Here is a 21,020-nt window from a genome sequence, read left to right on the forward strand (position 1 = left end):
TAAATCCTCGCATCTTATCTTCATCGACCTTTCGCGAAATGTACGTTGGCGGCAGTAGAATCGTTTTGCAGGTGACCTCAAATCTCCAAGTTTCCACTATACTGCCTTGCGAAGAGAGCGTCATCTTCATTTCAGGGCTACCTGTTTGATTTGGCGAAGCATCTCCGTAATACTTGCTTTCTGGTTTACTGGTAACAAATCTAGCAGCCCACCTCTGAATTGCTTCAATCTATGCCTTTAAAACGACCTGGTGAGGATCCCAAACACTCGAACAGAACGCAAAAAATGCGTCGGACTAACGATTTATACGCCGTATCCTTTATGGACGAGCTAAACTTTCCCAAAATTCTCTCAATAAAACGCCTTCCCTACTACCAACCTGAAGTGCTCGTTCCATTCATATCGCTTTGCAACGTCACGTTTGGATATTTAATCAATGTGACAGTGTCAAACTTCACCCTACTACCTACTAATGCCATATTCGAACGTGATTCTTTTTCCTACTAGTCTGCATTAATTTACCGTTTTATACATGTAGAGCAAGCTGCCATTCGTCACAGCAGCTAGAAATCTTGTATAAGTCATCTTGTATCTTCCTAAACTCGCTCGACAATGACACCTTTCCGAATCCGTCTGGTCACTTATGTATAAGGAGCATAAAAGTAATTCTATCACACTTTTCTGGGACACTCCTGACGATACTCTTGTCTCTGATAAACATTCGCCATCGAGGACAACGTACTGGATTGTATTACTTAAGAAGTCTTCTAACTACTCACATAACTGAGATCCTAAAGAGTAAGCTCTGTCGTTCATCAACAGTCACTAGTGGGGCACCGTGTCAAGCGTTTTCCGGAAATGTAGGAATATGGAATGGGCCCCTTGCTTTCCTTCCATGGTTAGTAGGATATCTTGATAGAAAACGGCAAGTTGAGTTTCGCACGAGTGATGCTTTCTAAATCCGTGCTGATCTGTGGACGGAATATTTTCCATCTGAAGGAAATTTATTGTACAAGCGTAATCACAAAAGTAAGGTCTCCTATTTTTTCCGGCCAAATGTTGTTTTAACCTAGGGAACAGGTGATAGTCACTGGGCGCCAAGTCAGGACTGTAGGGTGGTTGTGTGATTATGTTCCACTGGAATTGTTACGCGAGAGCAACGGTTTGCCGAGCGATGTGTGAGCGAGCGTTGTCATGGAGAATGTGTACGCCCTTGCTCAACATTCCTCCTCTCCTGTTCTGAATTGCCCGTTTGAGTTTTTTCAGAGTCTCACAGTACCCGTCAGAGTTAATTATGGTCCTAGCGATTCAGCTTCGACGACGTGGCGAAAGAAGAGGTTCATAACTTTCTAAACAGCACGGCGGCGAGCTGGTATGACATGGGCATACAAAAACTGCCACAGCGTCTACAAAAATGCATCGACAAAAATGTATATTATGTCGAAAAATAGCTAATTGTTCAAGCTGTAAACTGATGTAAACCATTGTAGAAATAAACAGATCTATATACTTATAAAAAAATAGGAGACCTTACTTTTGAGATTATCCTCGTATTTGAGCTCAGAATGTGTTCAAGAATTCAGCAGCAAACTGGAGTTGAGGACGTTGGTCTGTAGTAGGCGGGTCAGTTCTTTTACCTTTCTTATATACAGGAGTGGTTTGTACTTTTTTTTTCTGGACTTTGCGCTGGGTGAGAGATTCACGATAAATGTGAGCTAAGTAAGGGCTCAACGCCACAGAGTACTGTCCGTACAACCGAACTGGGATACCATCTCTACCTGGCGGCTTTTTTTTTTTCAATTCTTTTAGCTGCTTCTCTAAGCTACGGATACAAATTTCTATGTCCTCCATCGTGTGTCTATACGACTGTCAAACGACGGTATGTTGGTACGAACCTCGCGCGTGAATGATTTCTTAAACGTGTGGTTTAAAACTTAATCTACCCTTTTACTGTCTTCCATTTCCACACGAGGCTGGTAGACGAGTGACTGGATATGAGCCTTCGGCCTGCTTATTGATTTTACGTATGACCAGAATTTTCTCGTGTTCTCGGCAGGATCTTTACGGACACAATAATTTCTAGTAACGTTCGCCTGTCAACATTTACGAATTCTTATTTGGACCGAGAGTGCAACAATTTCTGTTTCCTCAGCATTTTCCGAATTTGGTTATTAAGCCACGGAAGGTCCTTTCCGTCCTTAAACAACTTTCTTGGCACATATGTCTCAAGACCGCGATTTATAATGAGTTTAAACTTTACCCATAAGCGTTCTATGCCCGTCCCTCTGGAGAAAAATGTCCATTCATGTCTACGTGGGATGCAAGCAACAGCTTACCTGCTCGTTATAGCACAAACACTCACCTGATCTTCCTGACGAATTTCTTAACTTCAGTAACCATCGTCGCTGTGATATCATGGTCACTTAACCCATGTCTCTACACTGACACTGTCGAGAATGTTAGACCTGTTTGTCGCTACAAGGTCTAAAATATTCCCATTACGTCTGGGGTCTCGAACTACAATTTTCGGAAAATGTGGTCAATAGTACTTTGCAAGACTGACTTTCCTTACCCCTTGCAATGAATCCATAAACGTCCCTGTCTATGCTACGTAGATTCAAGTCACCTTCAACTAATATTGTATGATCTGGATATTGCCGCGCTACTTACCGTAGACTTTCCTCGAATGACTGTAAAACTGTCACAGAGGCGATGCGCTGTTTTAATTTGAACATGATACTGTTTGCACTAGGGGCAGTTTTCCAACTTCATTTTACGTCTTTTCTCTCGACTCACCGGGCAACAGAGGAACATCAAAATATTGCACACATTTAAAGACAGCATCCAACCTTGACATAATTCGTCTCGGAAACACATCCATTCATTTCCCCTTCATTCTCACCGCATCCTTCTTTTCGACAAACTAGTCCTGTCAACTTACTGTACGAAGTTGCGGATTGAATCTTTTCAGCTTCACATGGCTTCGGGGATACGACTACGAGTTACCGTAATTGTCATAATTAAGTGACTGGATGTGACTTAAGGGGTCTGAACATTATCGGAGACAGTCTGTTGATACAGCTGGCGAGACAGCTACCAGAAAAGTTTGGTGTTGTAGTGGAACGTACGGTGATGCTAGACATATATCGCGACTGCTTCCTCGAACTAGTAAACCACTCTGTGCTGCTGAGTTCTCTCAGTCACTTTAGCTAGTCCTAGTGGAAAGTAGCGTTAAATGCCTTTACTAGTCAGATCAACCTGTCTAAAGCTCTACACACGGAAAGTATGTGTAAGCGCCTACGGCAATAATTGTCCCATCAGATTTTCACACCAGCACTTGTAGACTAAATTTTAATTGATGGGGGATTTAACGACTGAAACTAATATGACATATGTAGTTTTTAAGTAAAATGAAGAGCAGTTCCAAGTTGTCCTGCTATCGACTGTAAAAACGGTAGTGGAAGGGGCTCATGACGTCAATATTTTCGATAAATGAAGAAATACACAAACAGTGAGCAGTTAAAGCTAACATCCGAGACTGGAATCGTAAAAGCGATTTGTGGAAACCGACTTATTGTTCCTCGCTGTGTGAAGTACGTATTTTACGCTGTGATATGCCATTAATAGTGTCTATCCAAAAATATTTGTGGAATCTACTAGTAGCAGCGATATTGTTCCGAAACTATTCAGTGTTGTGTATAATTCATTGCGTTGCTAACAGGATAATGAATGAAAAAGCCAAATTTTTTACGTCAAATTGTTGACATACGATGCTCTTAGAAGGCGGCGTACAAAAATCATTTAAATAATTCATTTACTACGTAACAAACTATATCTCATAAGTATTTCATGCAAGTAGTTATTACATATCTTCATTGCTTCCTCTACGAAAATTTTTAACAAATCATTCATATTATAAATCTAACTGTCGCATGTTTACTTTCTTGTAATGCACGTGAAATTCTTACTCAAAAAAATTAAATCATGCCACAATGGTTGCAATAATGCTCTTTAATTTCTCCAATCCAAAAGCTGTTCAAACAATATATTAACACAGCATAATGAAAATGCGCTGGAAGATTTTAAAAACAATTTATGTTGCTCAGAAAATGATATGTACACGTGATTACAAAATGAGCATTGCTATAGTCGTTTTATTAATATCCTTAATAATAATTTCTTGCTTAATGTAAATGACTTGTAGCGTATAATGACGACGGTTAAGCTGCGCATCAGCCTCTGTAAAACGTTGCAATTCATTGTATTTCAGTACAATTAAAAATTTTAGTTGAAAAAAGGCTAAGTGATAAAGTACTTGAGTACTAACCCAAAGGCCCTGAGATCGAACTTCGTTTTACTATTTTTCTTTTTCTTTCAGTTACCGTTTACTTCACCTCTGGTGGTGACTTTACATCTACACGGCTACTCTGCAATTCACAATTAACTGCCTGGCAGATGAGTCATAAAAACACCTTCACGCTATTGCTCTACAGGTCCACTCAAGAACAGGGCGTAAGAAAAACGAACACTTAAATCTTTCCATACGAGCTGTTTTCTCTGTCCAGATGGGCACCAGCAAATATTTTCGCATTCGGAGGGAAAAATAGGTGATTGAAATTTCGTGAGGAGATCCTTTGTTTTAATGATCGCATCCCTGGTTCGCGCATCATATTCGTGGCATTCTCTCCGCTATTTAGCGATAACATAAAACGATCTACCCTTCTTTGAACTTTTTCGATGTCCTCCGTCAGTCCTATCTGATGCGGATCCCACAAAGCGCAGCAATACTCAAGAAGAGGACGGGTGTCACAACATTATCTATGTGACCGTTCCAGTTTAAGTAATTCGCAATTGTAATTGATAAGTATTTAGTTGAATTTAGAGGCTTTAGACTTGTGTAATCTATCGTTTAATAAAAATTTAACGGATTCCTTTCAGTACGCATGTGGATAACTTCACACTTTTAATTAATTAGAGTCAATTGCCACTCTTCGCACAATACAGATACCTGCCTAAATCAGTCTGAAACTGGTTTTGATCATCTGATGACTTTACAAGACAGTAAGCGTCAGTATCATCTGCAATCAATCTAAGAGGACTGCTCAGATTTTCTCCTAAATCGTTTAACTAGATCAGGGACAACAGACGGCCTACAACACTTCCTTGGGGAACGGCAGATACAGAATGGAAAAGGGCACAGGTCATCCCCGTTTTCATGAAGGGACGTGGAACAGATGTGTAGAACTATAGACCTATATCTCTAACGTCGATCAGTTGTAGAATTTTGGAACACGTATTGTGTTCGAGTATAATGACTTTTCTGGAGACTAGAAATCTACTCTGTAGGAATCAGCATGGGTTTCGAAAAAGACGGTCATGTGAAACCCAGCTCGCGCTATTCGTCCACGAGACTCAGAGGGCCATAGACACGGGTTCACAGGTAGATGCCGTGTTTCTTGACTTCCGCAAGGCGTTCGATACAGTTCCCCACAGTCGTTTAATGAACAAAGTAAGAGCATATGGACTATCAGACCAATTGTGTGATTGGATTGAGGAGTTCCTAGATAACAGGACGCAGCATGTTATTCTCACTGGAGAGAAGTCTTCCGAAGTAAGAGTGATTTCAGGTGTGCCGCAGGGGAGTGTCATAGGACCGTTGCTATTCACAATATACATAAATGACCTAGTGGATGACATCGGAAGTTCACTGAGGCTTTTTGCAGATGATGCTGTGGTGTATCGAGAGGTTGTAACAATGGGAAATTGTACTGAAATGCAGGAGGATCTGCAGCGAATTGACGCATGGTGCAGGGAATGGCAATTGAATCTCAATGTAGACAAGTGTAATGTGCTGCGAATACACAGAAAGATAGATCCTTTATCATTTAGCTACAAAATAGCAGGTCATCAACTGGAAGCAGTTAATACCATAAATTATCTGGGAGTACGCATTAGGAGTGATTTAAAATGGAATGATCATATAATGTTGATCGTCGGTAAAGCAGATGCCAGACTGAGATTCATTGGAAGAATCCTAAGGAAATGCAAACCGAAAACAAAGGAAGTAGGTTACAGTACGCTTGTTCGCCCACTGCTTGAATACTGCTCAGCAGTGTGAGATCCGTACCAGATAGGGTTGATACAAGACATAGAGAAGATCCAACGGAGAGCAGCGCGTTTCGTTACAGGATCATTTAGTAATCGCGAAAGCGTTACGGAGATGATAGATAAACTCCAGTGGAAGACTCTGCAGGAGAGACGCTCAGTAGCTCGGTTCGGGCTTTTGTCAAAGTTTCGAGAACATACCTTCACCGAAGAGTCAAGCAGTATATTGCTCCCTCCTACGTATATCTCGCGAAGAGACCATGAGGATAAAATCAGAGAGATTAGAGCCCACACAGAGGCATACCGACAATCCTTCTTTCCACGAACAATACGAGACTGGAATAGAAGGGAGAACTGATAGAGGTATTGAAGGTACCCTCCGCCACACACCGTCAGGTGGCTTGCGGAGTATGGATGTAGATGTAGATGTAGATGTACTTCTGTGATAGACTGTTGATCTGAAATATTTAAGTCTTGCGAGATATGTCTGTAGTAATACACCCAATGTCCTGAGCTCATATTTTCATTTATAAATTGATTTCCTTAACTGCTCTATGTCGAAATTTATAGGGCAAATTATCGGTTATGTAAAATGAAGAGGAAGGAGTATAAATTTGACAATTGGTGTTTTACTAGTGTGCATAACGTGGATAAACAATTACCTATTATGCATTACTACTACTGTGTCAGTGTAAAAATTACAGTTGTAACGTTTTCGAAATTCAGCTTCTGTGATATTGTGTTTCCAATTCTGTCAGAGCAACAATACGTTTTCTGGGTTTCCACAGTATAAGTTATTAGGCCAATGACGCACTGAAAACACACATTAATTCGATACGAAAAAATGTGTTAAAAGCTTAGAGGCTGCCAACTTCAACAATGCATATTCCAACAGAAATAACCGAAGTGGCTTCAGAACATAGGAAATAAAACAAAGGAAACGTTATCTGGTCGACTCCCATAATCCCCAGAATGTCAAAAAGTGTTTAACAAATGCCAAATATTCACTATTCTTGGCGTTCGTCCGACGTGTACACCCCACATAAGAGTTTGTTCACTGAACTCCACATAAATACATAGCCATGCAAGAATGATATTCGCTTTTCACGTCACCCGGCCGCTTTGTTCGAGTGGTTCTACGCACTTCAGTCCGGAACCGCGCTGCTGCTACGGTCGCAGGTTCGAATCCTGCCTCGGGCATGGATGTGTTTGATGTCCTTAGGTTAGTTAGGTTTAAGTAGTTCTAAGTCTAAGGGACTAATGACCTCCGATGTTAAGTCCCATAGTGCTTAGAGGCATTTGAACCATTTTTTTTCACGTCATAACGCTAAGTAGTTGTACATCACGTACACAGCCTGAAAAAAAGAAAAACGACCTTGGCGATGGCCTGTGGATTAGCCACTCTCTCTGTAAGTAGCCACTCTAGTATGGCCTTCCTTTCCCCATCCGCTTGCCTCCGTCTGCAGTTCGTGACTGGCGGCAATCGCTTCACGTGACATTTGCCGCCCTACTGGGTCCTCCTCTTACCTGAGTACCTGAGTGGTAGGAAGTGTTCAGTATTTTCAGAAGTTTCGAATCGAGTGATGCCACACCACGGAGCTTTCGGTTGCATTTTTCTTCATTTGGGTGAGAAACGTTCTAGGATTTTTGCTGAACGCAGACACAGAAGCGGTTATTTGAAAATTGATGTATAGCTGAGCTAAAAGAACTTATTATAGTTCCGAATTTAAGACTGCTGCATTCTTTTCTCATTTTTTTACATGCGTTTAGTTATAACTACAGTATACAAGAAGTTTAGGAGTGTGGAAGTCTCGTCTACAGACGTATGACACAAGTGACACCAAATCACCTGACCACGTTCGATGTCCGTGAGTTCCACGGAGCGCCCCATTCTCTCACGATGTCTAATGACTACTGACGTCGCTGATATGGAGTACGTGGCAGTAGGTGGCAGCACAATGCACCTACTATGAAAAACGTATGTTTTTTGGGGTGTCCGGAAACTTTTGATAACACAGTGTATATGTACCAATTACACTGCAGTCAAGATACACATGCGTGTGCTGCTAGCTATCAAGCAAAGATACAGAGTACACTTCATGATTGGGTGATACATTGGTATGGAGGATACTGTTCGTTGTATGCTAGTTACAACTAAAGCCTTTATGTTTTCCATTGAACTTTACTTCAGAAAAACTCTTTGAGGAAAAGACGACAATATTACTTCATGCACAGTATACATTCATGAGCCAAAACATTATGACTACTTGCTTAATAACTCGCTTGTCTGTCTTTGGAACGCCGCGCATTGTGGCCGCGTGGTTTGAGGCGCCATGTCACGGACTGCGCAAGTTGGACGAAAGATGTCAACTTCGAACAGTCTTCTTGTGTGAACGACATCTTGACTATACGCAGCAGAAAAAGAAATGCACAAATGAAGACGTGTTTCCAGCTTGAAAGCACACACCCGAGTGAATTCTCTGATTTGAACTGGCAGCAACATGAGACACCTCCGCATAGCGCGGCGTGCCGTCACAGCGTCGAGAGTGGCGCGTTGTAGCTCGTCGCGGCCAAACGCCACAATGTATCGTGTATTTACTAGGTACTGGAAAGAGGTGTGGCTTTACTTGCAGCATTAAAAACGATTTACACTACTGGCCATTAAAATTGCTACACCACGAAGATGACGTTCAACAGACGCGAAATTTAACCGACAGGAAGAAGATGCTGTGATAGACAAATGATTAGCTTTTCAGAGCGTTCACACAACGATGGCGCCGGTGGCGACACCTACAACGTGCTGACACGAGGAAAGTTTCCAACCGATTTCTCATACACAAACAACAGTTGACCGGCGTTGCCTGGTGAAATTTGTTGTGATGCCTCGTGTAAGGGGGAGGAATGCGTACCATCACGTTTCCGACTTTGATAAAGGTCGGATTGTAGCCTATCGCGATTGCGGTTTATAATATCGCGACATTGCTGCTCGCGTTGGTCGAGATCCAATGACTGTTAGCAGAATATGGAATCGTTGGGTTCAGGAGGGTAATACGGAACGCCGTGCTGGGTCCCAACGGCCTCGTATCACTAGCAGTCGAGATGACAGGCATCTTATCCGCATGGCTGTAACGGATCGTGCAGCCGCGTCTCGATCCCTGAGTCAACAGATGGGGACGTTTGCAAGACAACAACCATCTGCACGAACAGTTCGACGACGTTTGCAGCAGCATGGACTATCAGCTCGAAGACCGTGGCTGCGGTTACCCTTGACGCTGCGTCACAGACAGGAGCGCCTGCGATGGTGTACTCAACGACGAACCTGGGTGCACGAATGGCAAAACGTCATTTTTTTAAAATGAATCCAGGTTCTGTTTACAGCATCATGATGGTCGCATCCGTGTTTGGCGACATCGCGGTGAACGCACACTGGAAGCGTGTATTCGTCATCGCCATACTGGCGTATCACCCGGCGTGATGGTATGTGTTGCCATTGGTTACACATCTCTGTCAGCTCTTGTTCGCATTGACGGCACTTTGAACAGTGAACGTTACAATTCAGATGTGTTATAACCCGTGGCTCTACCCTTCATCCGATCCCTGCGAAACCCTACATTTCAGCAGGATAATGCACGACCGCATGTTGCAGGTCCTGTATGGGCCTTTCTGGATACAGAAAATGTTCGACTGCTGCCCTGGCCAGCACATTCTCCAGACCTCTCACCAATTGAACACATCTGGTCAATGGTAGCCGAGAAACTGGCTCGTCACAATACGCCAGTCACTACTCTTGATGAACTGTGCTATCGTGTTCAAGCTGAATGGGCAGCTGTACCTGTACACGCAATCCAAGCTCTGTTTGACTCAATGCCCAGGCCGTTATTATGGCCAGAGGTGGTTGTTCTGGGTACTGATTTCGCAAGATCTATGCACCCAAATTGCGTGAAAATGTAATCGCATGTCAGTTCTAGTATATTTGTCCAATGAATACCCGTTTATCATCTGCATTTCTTCTTGGTGTAGCAATTTTAATGGCCAGCAGTGTAAATAACTACATTTCTTACGCAACAATACAGGATGTTTCAGGAAGAAAAGTAAATATGTTAGGTGTCAGTATAGACGAATTGTAATAAAAGTGCCATATAACATGTGTCCAATTGTTACTGAGGACAGAGATGCAGCTGTTAGTATGTAACCCAAACAAACTTAAAGCAAAGGCAAATGAGGACATTCGCAGTTTATTTTCAGAAATTCCAACCAACTTCAATGCACTTTTGACTTCTCTTGATAACACCACGTGTAGCTTTTCTGAGGTCGTCTTTGCGTTCTTTTATGAGGGCTGGTGGCCAAGAAACATACCCACATCTACAGATCCATCTTCCGGAGACTGTTAGGTTTAGATGATGTGTCACCTAACGACTACAATGCACAGCATCCCCGTCATGCTGGATGAACATAGGCTTTCCTATAGCCAAAGGAATCTCTTTCAATAATTCTGGAAGCTCATTTTCAAGAAAGTGTAGATAACGGGTTTCTGTAAGACGATGCGATAACACAAAAGGCACAATCAACTGATTGTCTGTCAAACCACACCACACATTTACAAAGAAGTGTTCTCGAAAATGTCTCACAACAGCATGTGGTTTTTCTTCAGGCAACTGATGTGAATTACAAGTGTCATTGATGCCGTAACGAGTGATAGTGGCTTCATCAGTAAGGGGTAAAAATGAGATTACCTGGCGATTTTCAAGTATCCAATGACAAAATTCCAATCGTCTATCTTACTCTCCTCTCGAAGGTGCTGAATGAACTGTAAATTATACGGATGCAGTAATGTCCGCCATACTCTTGTACGTGGAACACCGATATGTGCAGTAATTCTGCGTGTGCTTGTTGAAGGACTACATTCTACTGATTAAATAATGTCTTCTTCTTCACTCAAAGTCTTCATTTACACGTTCAGATGAAGTGTGACTGCTGGGCACTGTACCAGTGTCACGCAGTATATTGAACGCAAGAGTAAGCACTCTTGAATCTGGCAGCCTGCGGTTGGGAAATCGTATGCCGTATTCTCCACAAGCATTAGCAACGTTTCCATTACAAAACCCATACACACATACCATATCGGTATATTCAGCATGTGTAAATACGTGCGGCATGTTTACACGCTATAGTACGGTAGACCTGGCCAACAAATCACAATGAAAAATTCAGTATAAACTAAAGCACCGCTTCACAACGTGAACATCACCACTGTACTGCTGACATTCGATAAATACGTCCGCAGCAACCGATAGCAACCGGTGTGCCTACATACGAAATGAAAATGCTTGACCTCAGCTGTATCTCTGTATTCAATAAAAATTGGACACATGTTATATGGCATTTTTACTGCAATTCTTCTACACTACCACCCCCTAAAATATTTACCATTCGTTCTGAAACACCCTGTATATGCCGTAGTAAAATGCAACAAACGTAAACTAGCCAGCGACTACATTTTTCGCTGTAAACTTTTCAAAATATGCGCTGTGCTATGCTTTAAATTAAAGTATCGCTATAACTATGGGCAATAACGAAAAGAAAACCATTTCATAGTCAAACTGTGATATATGGCTACAAGATGCGGAAAAAATAATTCTTCTTATCGAACATTTTCCTGAAAATCCAATGAGAGAGAGTGCGTAGCGGAGAACTCTTGAGTCTCAAAACTGTGGGTATTTTCCTTCTTCTTCTTCTTTTTTTTTTACGCGAAATGTAAAAGCTTTACTGAGAAATTAACTATAGAGGCGGATGTAGCCTTCCTTCATCTACATAAAATATTTTTTTAGGCAAATCGGATAAATGGAAATTCCGTTCTTCGTGTTGCGTGGAGTGAACAGCAGTGTGTGTAGCGCCGGTCGATGCGACAGATGAGTATCGGTGTAGTACGTTTGGAGTGATTAATCATGACTGCAGCAGTCTGATAGAAGGGCGCAGGTTTGGCGAATGCCTGGAGGGCGTTATCTGCTATACCGTGTAGTGTCAACAGCGAAGTATGAAAGAGGTGGTATTAAGGTACGAGGGTATTTTTTGTGAATTTCGATGTCGCACCCTTACTGCGATTAAAAAACGCTAAAAGCAGAAGAATATGAACACATTTTACAGTATTGTATATTCCGTACGGTAGAACAGACGATGACTGCGTCGGCATGACAATGCACGCTCCCGTAAGTCAACTTCTGGATGCAATCGTTTGTGGACAATAACATTCCTGAAATGGACTGGCTTGCCCGTAGTCCCGACGTGAACCCAAAGGTGGACTTTGCTCTGGACCCGAGTGTCAAACATGAGTGTCTTCTCCGGTTTAGGCTCTGGAGAATAATGGGCTGCCATTCCTCCACAGACGTTCAGACACTTCATTGATCCTCCAGTAGAGTTCAAGCTGTTATAAACGAGTGGACACAGCCTACATTAATGTCCGCTAATTGCAGTGCGGACGCCTTTGATCGGATAGTGTAAATTATGAGCGCCACAGTCAGCAGATGCATTCTGTAGCTACCCTGTTGCAGTTTATTATTGAAAATACAACATCTTGTTCTATATTTTATCGTTTGAATGGAAATAAGGCGACGGCAGTGAATGCTATAGCACTGTACACTCATTTCTAAGTGTACGAATGCAAGAGCCAGAGGCCTGTAAAGGAACAGGCGTACAAGTGTCGTCCAACGATAACATTGTCCGGCAGTCATCGCACACACCGTTGAGTAACGTTTTCATGTTGATGGAACGCTACTACGTACAGCCACAAGAGTACTCACCATACGGTTCTGAAGGCGAACTCGAAGAGGCCAGGGAAGACGAGGTCGTCGGTGGCGACCAGCCATTTGCGTCCGAACAGTTTCAGCGACGGCATCGTGCCCACCTGCACAACAACAACGGTACATTACTTTAAGACAATGACTTACACTTGCTAAACACGTATGGGAATTGGATGTACGTCCTAATTTCCTGCTCTCTCTCTCTCTCTCTAAAGTCCATTCACCGAGAGCTGGGACGAAACATAAACAGTGCCACGTGAGCGACTACGCTCGTTTCCAGAGAAAGCATTCGGTGTTCACGTGATACGTAGGGGTGTGGAAAATCCTTGGCGCACGTTTTGCAGCTGGCGGCGTTCGGCTGGCTGCCGAGCTGTCACAGCGGACCGTGAGAAGCCTGGGCAACAATGTACGAAATATATTTAACAATAATGTTAAAATAATGTTAAACTGAGTTCATTCTGTCGAAGCAGATTTATTGTCATTCAGGTTGCTAGCAAAACGCTCCATTAAAACACAATTAATTGTTAATTTTAATAACAATACCAGTAATAATAATGAGAAAGGACGAAACAAGGTTCACTCTGTCGAACTTGAACTGTTTTCATTGAGGTTTATAACAAACAGCTCCTCTCTCTCTGCTATAATGCAGTCTAATTTCCACATTAGAGTTTCCACTTTTTCTACGACATGGAGGACGCACTGCTTCTTCTAGCAGAACTTTAACTTCCGGCATTTTGTATGTTTTGTTTTTCGCTGCAACATAGCCTTTGATTCTGGCCCACACTAATTCGGTGGTGTTTAATTCACAGTGGTACGGAGGAATTATGAGAACAGTTTTCCCTGCATTCTTCGCCATTTCATCTATTGCGTATTCGTTGTGCGCTGTTCTGTGATTTTTAACTATAGAAAGTTCTTTCTTCAACATACCGTCTTCGAAATCGATGTTCTTAGATTTTAGCCACTCTAATATTTCGTGCTAATTGGAATTCGCATTGGAAACTTTTTCTTTTCTCCGAGAATGGTACGGCGCGTTATCAAGAACAATAACTGCATTTTCCTGAAGCCGAGGAAGAACATCTTGAAACCACTTCTCGAAGGTTTAGGCGCACATCTCCTCATGATAATCTCCACTTTTCTTGGATTCGAAAGTCCGCAAACATCCTTCAACGAACCCTGCTTTGCTGCCAATGTGTGCGATAATCAGGCGTTTCCCTTTACCTGATGGGCCCTTACTTCCGGTGGATAAACGGGACTGAAACGCTCGTTTTGAGGAATTTATAGTGTCATCTACCCAGACGAAACTTCGGGTATGTCCTGCGTTCACCCACGTCTCGTCCAAATAGTAAATGGGTCTGCCTTCATCTCTCAACCGTTTAATGGTTCGAAGATAACGCCGCCTCCATAAAAAGATGTCATCCCTGTCTATTAGCATGCTATCGCGCCCACGCCGGACATATCTGAAATTCATTTCGCTCAATAACTTATAAAATGTAGTTCCCCGAAAATTGCCCAGATCTGCATCTTCGTTCACGACTGTAAGCACTTTGTCAATTGATGGCAATTCGTTACGAAAAAAAAAAAAAAATTCGTGCACTTTCCTTCGTATCGCATTTCTATCGAAGTCATCAACATTTTCAGAAAGTTTGTCATAATTTTCCTTTCTTGGTAGACTTGTTGTTGTTGTTGTTGTTGGTTGGTTTGGGGAAGGAGACCAGACAGCGTGGTCATCGGTCTCATCGGATTAGGGAAGGATGGAGAAGGAAGTCGGCCGTGCCCTTTCAGAGGAACCATCCCGGCATTTGCCTGGAGTGATTTAGGGAAATCACGGAAAACCTAAATCAGGATGGCCGGACGTGGGATTGAACCGTCGTCCTTCCGAATGCGAGTCCAGTGTCTAACCACTGCGCCACCTCGCTCGGTTTGGTAGACTTCAAAGAGTGTGTGGCCTTGTACTCACTTATCACACGATACACTGAAGAACGTCCAACACCTGTAGCTGCAGCTGTTTTCGAAACAATGTCACTCATCTACTGCTCTGGATGTAAAAGTTCCGTTTTATACACATTAAGCACCATGTGCTTCTCAGAAGAACTTACTGATTTCTTTTTTGCTCGCTTCTTTGGACTCATAACTGAGACGTCGACCTCACTCACTGAATCCGTGGATGACATAATGAGGACAGCCGTATGTGATGCGAATGAAATAAGTGAATTTATAAAATAAGAAACCATGCGATGCTATTGGATGCGCACATAAACAGTGAATGCTCAGCGTGACTACAAACACATATACTTACTCTAATAATCAACGACTAGTCTTTCAAGCGTCTTTACAGATGAACTTAAGATATCCTGAAATCGCCGCTGTACAACACCCGCTGACGAGCTCACACCTGCAACTGAGGCGGCCACACTGACTGAGCGCCGAGCCTGCGAACCGCACAATGTATCGTTCATAAAGGACAAACGGTTGCATCCATCTCATTCGAACAAACTATAAAATTAAATTCAAACCTTTCTGAAACTTTTCTCGCTTACACCCCTACAAAAGAATTTAAAGGGAAAAAGTTTGTCGCTTACTATATTTCGGATGATGATTTGGTAAAAGTTCTGCATCAGACGTGAGATTTTAATTTATTACTTCACCATTACTGACTCTATTGCGCAGAAAATTTGCAGACGTCATCAACATATAGTACTGAAGGCAATTATAAAATTATTTTGCTGTGCGACACACAGTTTAGGAGATATGGCGTGATAAATATAGAGTAACGTGAAAAAACAACTTTTCCTGAAAGCTTAAGTATTTCTCTTTCTGAGTGACAATAAATTTTAATGTAATGTAAATAAAGGTGTCGGAAGGTAGTTCTCGGATCACTTTATCATGTTCAGGTGCCAAATTATAAAAAAGACTACTTTCATTTTTTAATTTCTGACACCCCTGCCTTGTACACCCCTCGACGGCAGCGCTGTGGTCACGCGCCTTGCCGTGTTTACAGTACGTCTCTTGTTTCGGTGAATGGAGTATAGGCCCATCTCTGTTTCCTCCCTCTCTTCGTCCATCTGCTCCTCCCCCCCGTCTCTCTCTGTCCACCTCCTCCACCCCATCTCTATGTCTATTTCCTCCCCCCTCCCCCCATAAACTTACTCTTTCCCCCTTTCTTTGGCCTCGAGTCTTATTTATTGCTACTGAAAACGAAATTTTGATTGTGAATTGAAGTCGCTTAAAATGAATGAGTAAATCGGGCTGCGAGCATTGGTGTAAGAGGTATGAGAGAAATCTCACGTGCTGCTAGATGTGTGAGAATAGTAGTAGCTTCAGTCAGGGCTTAATTTCGGCTGGTACATGCCGGAACGATGTTCAGGTACTTCCTAGCATTTTTTTTTTTTAGCTCGGTACTGGAGTGTTGAAAATGGTACACATGTATTAAATCGCACCGGCACCACTGAACGTAACAATGGGTGACCAACGTGATGCGACGTTATTGTTACCTCCATTGGCGGAAGTTTTTTTGTGTTTGTGTGTGTGTGTGTGTGTGTGTGTGTGTGTGTGTGTCTATATTATACGTTCCGAAGCTGTGATCGGTACATACCGCATTTTCTTTACGACAGGAGCAATCTCATTGATCTAGTAGCATGGCAATATCTCGTTTTATGTGTGTCATAGATATTTTTTATTCTGTAGGTCTCATTTTACATTTAGAAACTTATTTATTTATTCCCTGTACATATGAAACTAGTTACTTATTTTTCACTCACTATTATGAAAGTTACGAACGACAAAATCTGATTGACGAACCTCATGTACAGACTGTCTGTGGGGCGGTGGAAGATTGCAGCCGCAAGGTAAGGAGAGCTGAGCGTGAACTATGTCTTTATCTTTTTCTTGCATTGTTACCGACTCAGGCGTCACGCACCGATCCGTTACTATAATTTAACTTTTCGTGAAGACGTATTATAGGGACGTTCGTATTCAAATGTGTTGCTTGGTTGCAGTAATGAAAGTGGACTTAAAATCAATCCAGTTCAAATATAATTCAGTAAGTAAAACAAAAGGCATTTAAAGCATTTACTAAACACCGAAATCAGTGTTTCATGTCACATTGTATTTTGTTTCTCCTAACTCTTCGAAGGGGAGGGAAGAGGAAATTAATGTTCAACGTCCCATCGAGAACGAGGTCATTAGAGACGGAGTACAAGCTCGAATTAAGGAAGGATGGTTAAGGAAATCGGCCGTGCCCTTTCGAAGGAACCATCCTGGCATTTGCCTGACGCTATTTAGGGAAATCACTGATAACGTAAATCAGGATGGCAGGACGCGGGTCTGAACCGTCGTCCTTTCAAGTGCGAGTCCAGTGTGTAACTCATCGGGAAGTTGGAATTGTACGTTACAACGACTGACCAGGAATATCTTCTTCGTAGTTCATCGCTAAATGCGTTATTGATTAATACCGGAAACACGTTCACTGATCAGCTACAGTGCAATTGTTTGAACGTTGCTGCTGGCACTAGTCGCAAACATGACGTCCTAGTCATAAAGACTAACCACTTGTGCCGATATGTACGAGGACAACTAGGGTGCAAAATGACCCTGCAGCTGTTGTTTATATTAAATCTTGTGATTTTGTTGTTTTGATTATAAGAAATTATGTTTGAGAAACCCGAATTTCAGAACATAATTTGTAAAAGAATGATTTCTCAAAAAAAATGGCTCTGAGCACTATGCGACTTAACTGCTGAGGTCATCAGTCGCCTAGAACTTAGAACTAATTAAACTTAACTAACCTAAGGACGTCACACACATCCATGCCCGAGGCAGGATTCGAACCTGCGACCGAAGCGTTCGCTCGGCTCCAGACTGTAGCGCCTAGAACCGCACGGCCACTCCGGCCGGCAATGATTTCTCATTTTAAGTTCTGTTCCATGTTTTCAAATATTGAAACTTGTGATTTCTATGGTTGAGTGGGTGGGGTAGAGGGGTATTGTATGGTTGAAGAGGTACGTTCCGGCACCTAAAATTAAAAAAAGTAATCACTGGCTTCATTGACAGTATTTGGCATAGTTTTAATCTGCGAACAGGTCGGATTACAGTTACCCGTATGCGACAGCAAGCAAGAAGACAAAACAACATACTATTGTATACACAACTCTTGATAATGATTGTATGTAAAAGGAGACATACAAGTGGGTGAAAGAACTTGTGTAATGGTTTGAATATCCCGTTTTCGTGCTTAAAACTGAGCGCGAGAAAGAAACGAAATCCCACATTTTCACAAGACGGCATTTTTTCTCGCAGACGTTTTTAACACGAAACTGAAAAACACCATACAGCCAATACTGGTTTCACGAGTTTGGTAACACTGTATAACATTTATTGTCACCTAATAAGTAGCGTTGCAAAGCAACAATATACAAAATTTGTGTTGCAGGCGTGAAGTGTTGTTCCATGTATGGTCGCTAGGTGGTATCAGAATCAGGATGGGGTTTATGGAGCTGGGAAGGCTTTGTGTGTGCTTGAATTTGACAAAACAAAGAGTGCAACAAAAATTTAGAATGAAGTACGGGAAAACAGCAGCAGCCAGGAAGTCATTCTACAGTTGGCACGTAAAGTTCATTGCAGCTGGATGCTTATGTGACGAGGAATTAACCAGATGCGAAAGCAAATGACACTGAACGAATGACAAAAGCTTTCACAAGCAGCCCTGGAAAACGTCTACGCAGAGCTTCACGTGAGTTGAAAATGTCAACAACGACAGCGTGTCGTGTTTCACGTAGAAATTTAAACGTGAAAGCAAGACAAAGACCAGCGATTCGAGTTTTGCTTTGCATTGCAGGTCGAAGACGAAAGTTTTGTGAATTCGACAATTTTTCGGACGAGGCACGAGTTTTGCTGTGCATTGCAGGTCGAAGGCGAAGGTTTTGTGAATTCGACAATTTATTTCTTCGGATGAGGCAACATTTCATTCAAATGATGCAATAATAGGTCATAATTGTAGGATATGGGAAACAGAACATTGTCGAACACGAGCGAGATTCTCTGAAGGTCAATGTTTTTTGTACTATTTCTCACAAGAAACTTCATGGGTCTTTCTTCTTTGAAGAACAAACTGTTGCTAGAGCGTTCTTCCTTCAGATGTTTCAGAACTGGTTAATGTCATTGTTGCAAACAGAATCAGAGAACTTTGTCCTTCTGTTAGTTGGTGCACCCTCACACTCTCACTGTGGTGACGGTGCACATCTGCTACTCAGTCGTTGGACTGTTCGTGATGGAGCCACAGACCAATCTTTGCTAAAACGGCCTCCTAAGTAACTGGATATTACCCCTTGTGATTTCTTTTATGGGGTTACGTAAAGGATCCCCAATCGTCCAGGTGATGTTGTGGAATGGAAAAGGAGAACTGAATAAGCAACAGTCTCGGAAGACACGTTGGCCTGTGTGTCGCAAGAGTTCGGTTGTTGCGTCGACGTTTGTAGGATCACATATGGTTCCAACATGGAGCATATGTGAAGTGCCTGTTGTTGAAAAAAAAATCTTTCAAGTTTACTCTTTTAAATTACTTCGTTTCATCTTTATATAGGGTGGTCAGTAACAGCCTGAAAGCTTGTAAGGGTATTGCAGAGGAATTGTGGTGAGAAATAACTGTTATGAAAAAAAAATATGTTGCACAGTTTCCGAGTTATTTAGCATTGAAGTTAGCCACTCAGCTCGACGCGCGCAAATTCAGCCAGCCTGCAGGGAAAGTGCCGCCAAACTTGTTGTTCATTTGGTTTCCTCAAACCGGGCTAACGAGCTTCTGTTCACCTAGCCTAAATTATCACTTCCGAGAGAGGTATATTTTAACGGATAATGAGCGTTTCAACAAGTAGCACTCATGGACCCACAGATGTCTGTGCATTACCGCATTTTAGAACGTGCAAGTGCTTCAATTTGCGCGCGCAACGACCTGACTGACTAACTTCAATGCTAAATGACTCGGAAACGGCGCAATGTACCGAAATTTTTTTTAACAATTACTTCTCAGCACAACCTCTCCTGAACACCCTTACAGGGTTTTCAGATTGTTTCTGACCAGCGTATATATACAGGGTGATCCAAAAAGAAAGAACAGATTTCAGTTATATATAACAGACACACAATGAAAGACAGAAGACATATGCCCTCGGGACGGATTCGATCCGAGGCCGGCGAACCTTCCCGTCCTGGAAGTGGTGCATTAACATGCATAGTGGGTCTGATTTGTTTTCGAAATAATCAATTTCATGATATGCATATCGGGTCTGATTTGTTTCAGAAATAATTAATTTCGTGGTGTAGCTACTAGCCTATTTCACGTCTTTATTAAGCTAGTCTGTTACTAGCATGACAGTAAAAACCTATAATCGTAGATCATCTTATATTCCACTCATGTGTTTGTAGGAAGTTGCAGCTGACGGTGTTCTAAATGACGGTTTTTCAGATGTGAATTACACATGCAAAAAGTGAAAAGTACGGTCCTTGTGCGGGTTTTGTCACTGCGCCAGCGCACAACACAGTAACATACGTCCGTTGGTTTCACATTTCATATAAAACTACACACTGCATGGTCAAAGTCTCAAAATAAAATGCAATGCATGTCGAAGAATGTACATATGTATTGCTTGTCAATACTGTTATGTCCTTCTACATGTTATTCTGTTGTGCATTATCACAAACTGAAGCCACACCATTTTCTTTGATGACGTAAATAATACATGGCCTGGCAGTAGGAATCGTCGGATGTGAATGTAACTTCGTACATGTACACAACACGAATGGATACCTTCAGCTGTCAAATGGTTCAAATGGCTCTGAGCACTATGGGACTTAACATCTGAGGTCATCAGTCCCCTAGAACTTAGAAATACTTAAACCTAACTAACCTAAGGACGTAACACGCATCCATGCCCGAGGGAGGATTCGAACCTGTGACCGTATCGGTCGCGCGGTTCCAGACTGAAGTGTCTAGAAGCGCTCGGCCACACCGGCCGGCCTCCAGCTGTCGTGCCCCTTCATAGCGAGATGATGTCCTAAGCACACTACTGCACACAGCATGCGAAATCTCGGACTGTGAGAGTCTAGCAACACTTACAAGCAGTATTC

General features: G+C 42.3%; 1 protein-coding gene across 3 annotated transcripts in view; it reads right to left on the reverse strand.

Annotated features, from left to right (window-relative positions):
• The window catches only part of LOC126172270 (diacylglycerol lipase-beta-like), an 828,807-nt gene that overhangs the window by 153,326 nt on the left and 654,461 nt on the right, over positions 1 to 21,020 (reverse strand). For all 3 annotated transcript variants that reach the window (XM_049920867.1, XM_049920868.1, XM_049920866.1), the window contains one exon: positions 12,903 to 13,006. In XM_049920867.1, the coding sequence (XP_049776824.1) occupies positions 12,903 to 12,997 (95 nt within the window). In that variant the 5' untranslated portion in view covers positions 12,998 to 13,006. The remainder of the gene's footprint in view (positions 1 to 12,902; positions 13,007 to 21,020) is intronic.

Source organism: Schistocerca cancellata, chromosome 1 (assembly GCF_023864275.1).
Source record: "Schistocerca cancellata isolate TAMUIC-IGC-003103 chromosome 1, iqSchCanc2.1, whole genome shotgun sequence".
In the NCBI taxonomy this organism is placed as follows: domain Eukaryota; kingdom Metazoa; phylum Arthropoda; class Insecta; order Orthoptera; family Acrididae; genus Schistocerca; species Schistocerca cancellata.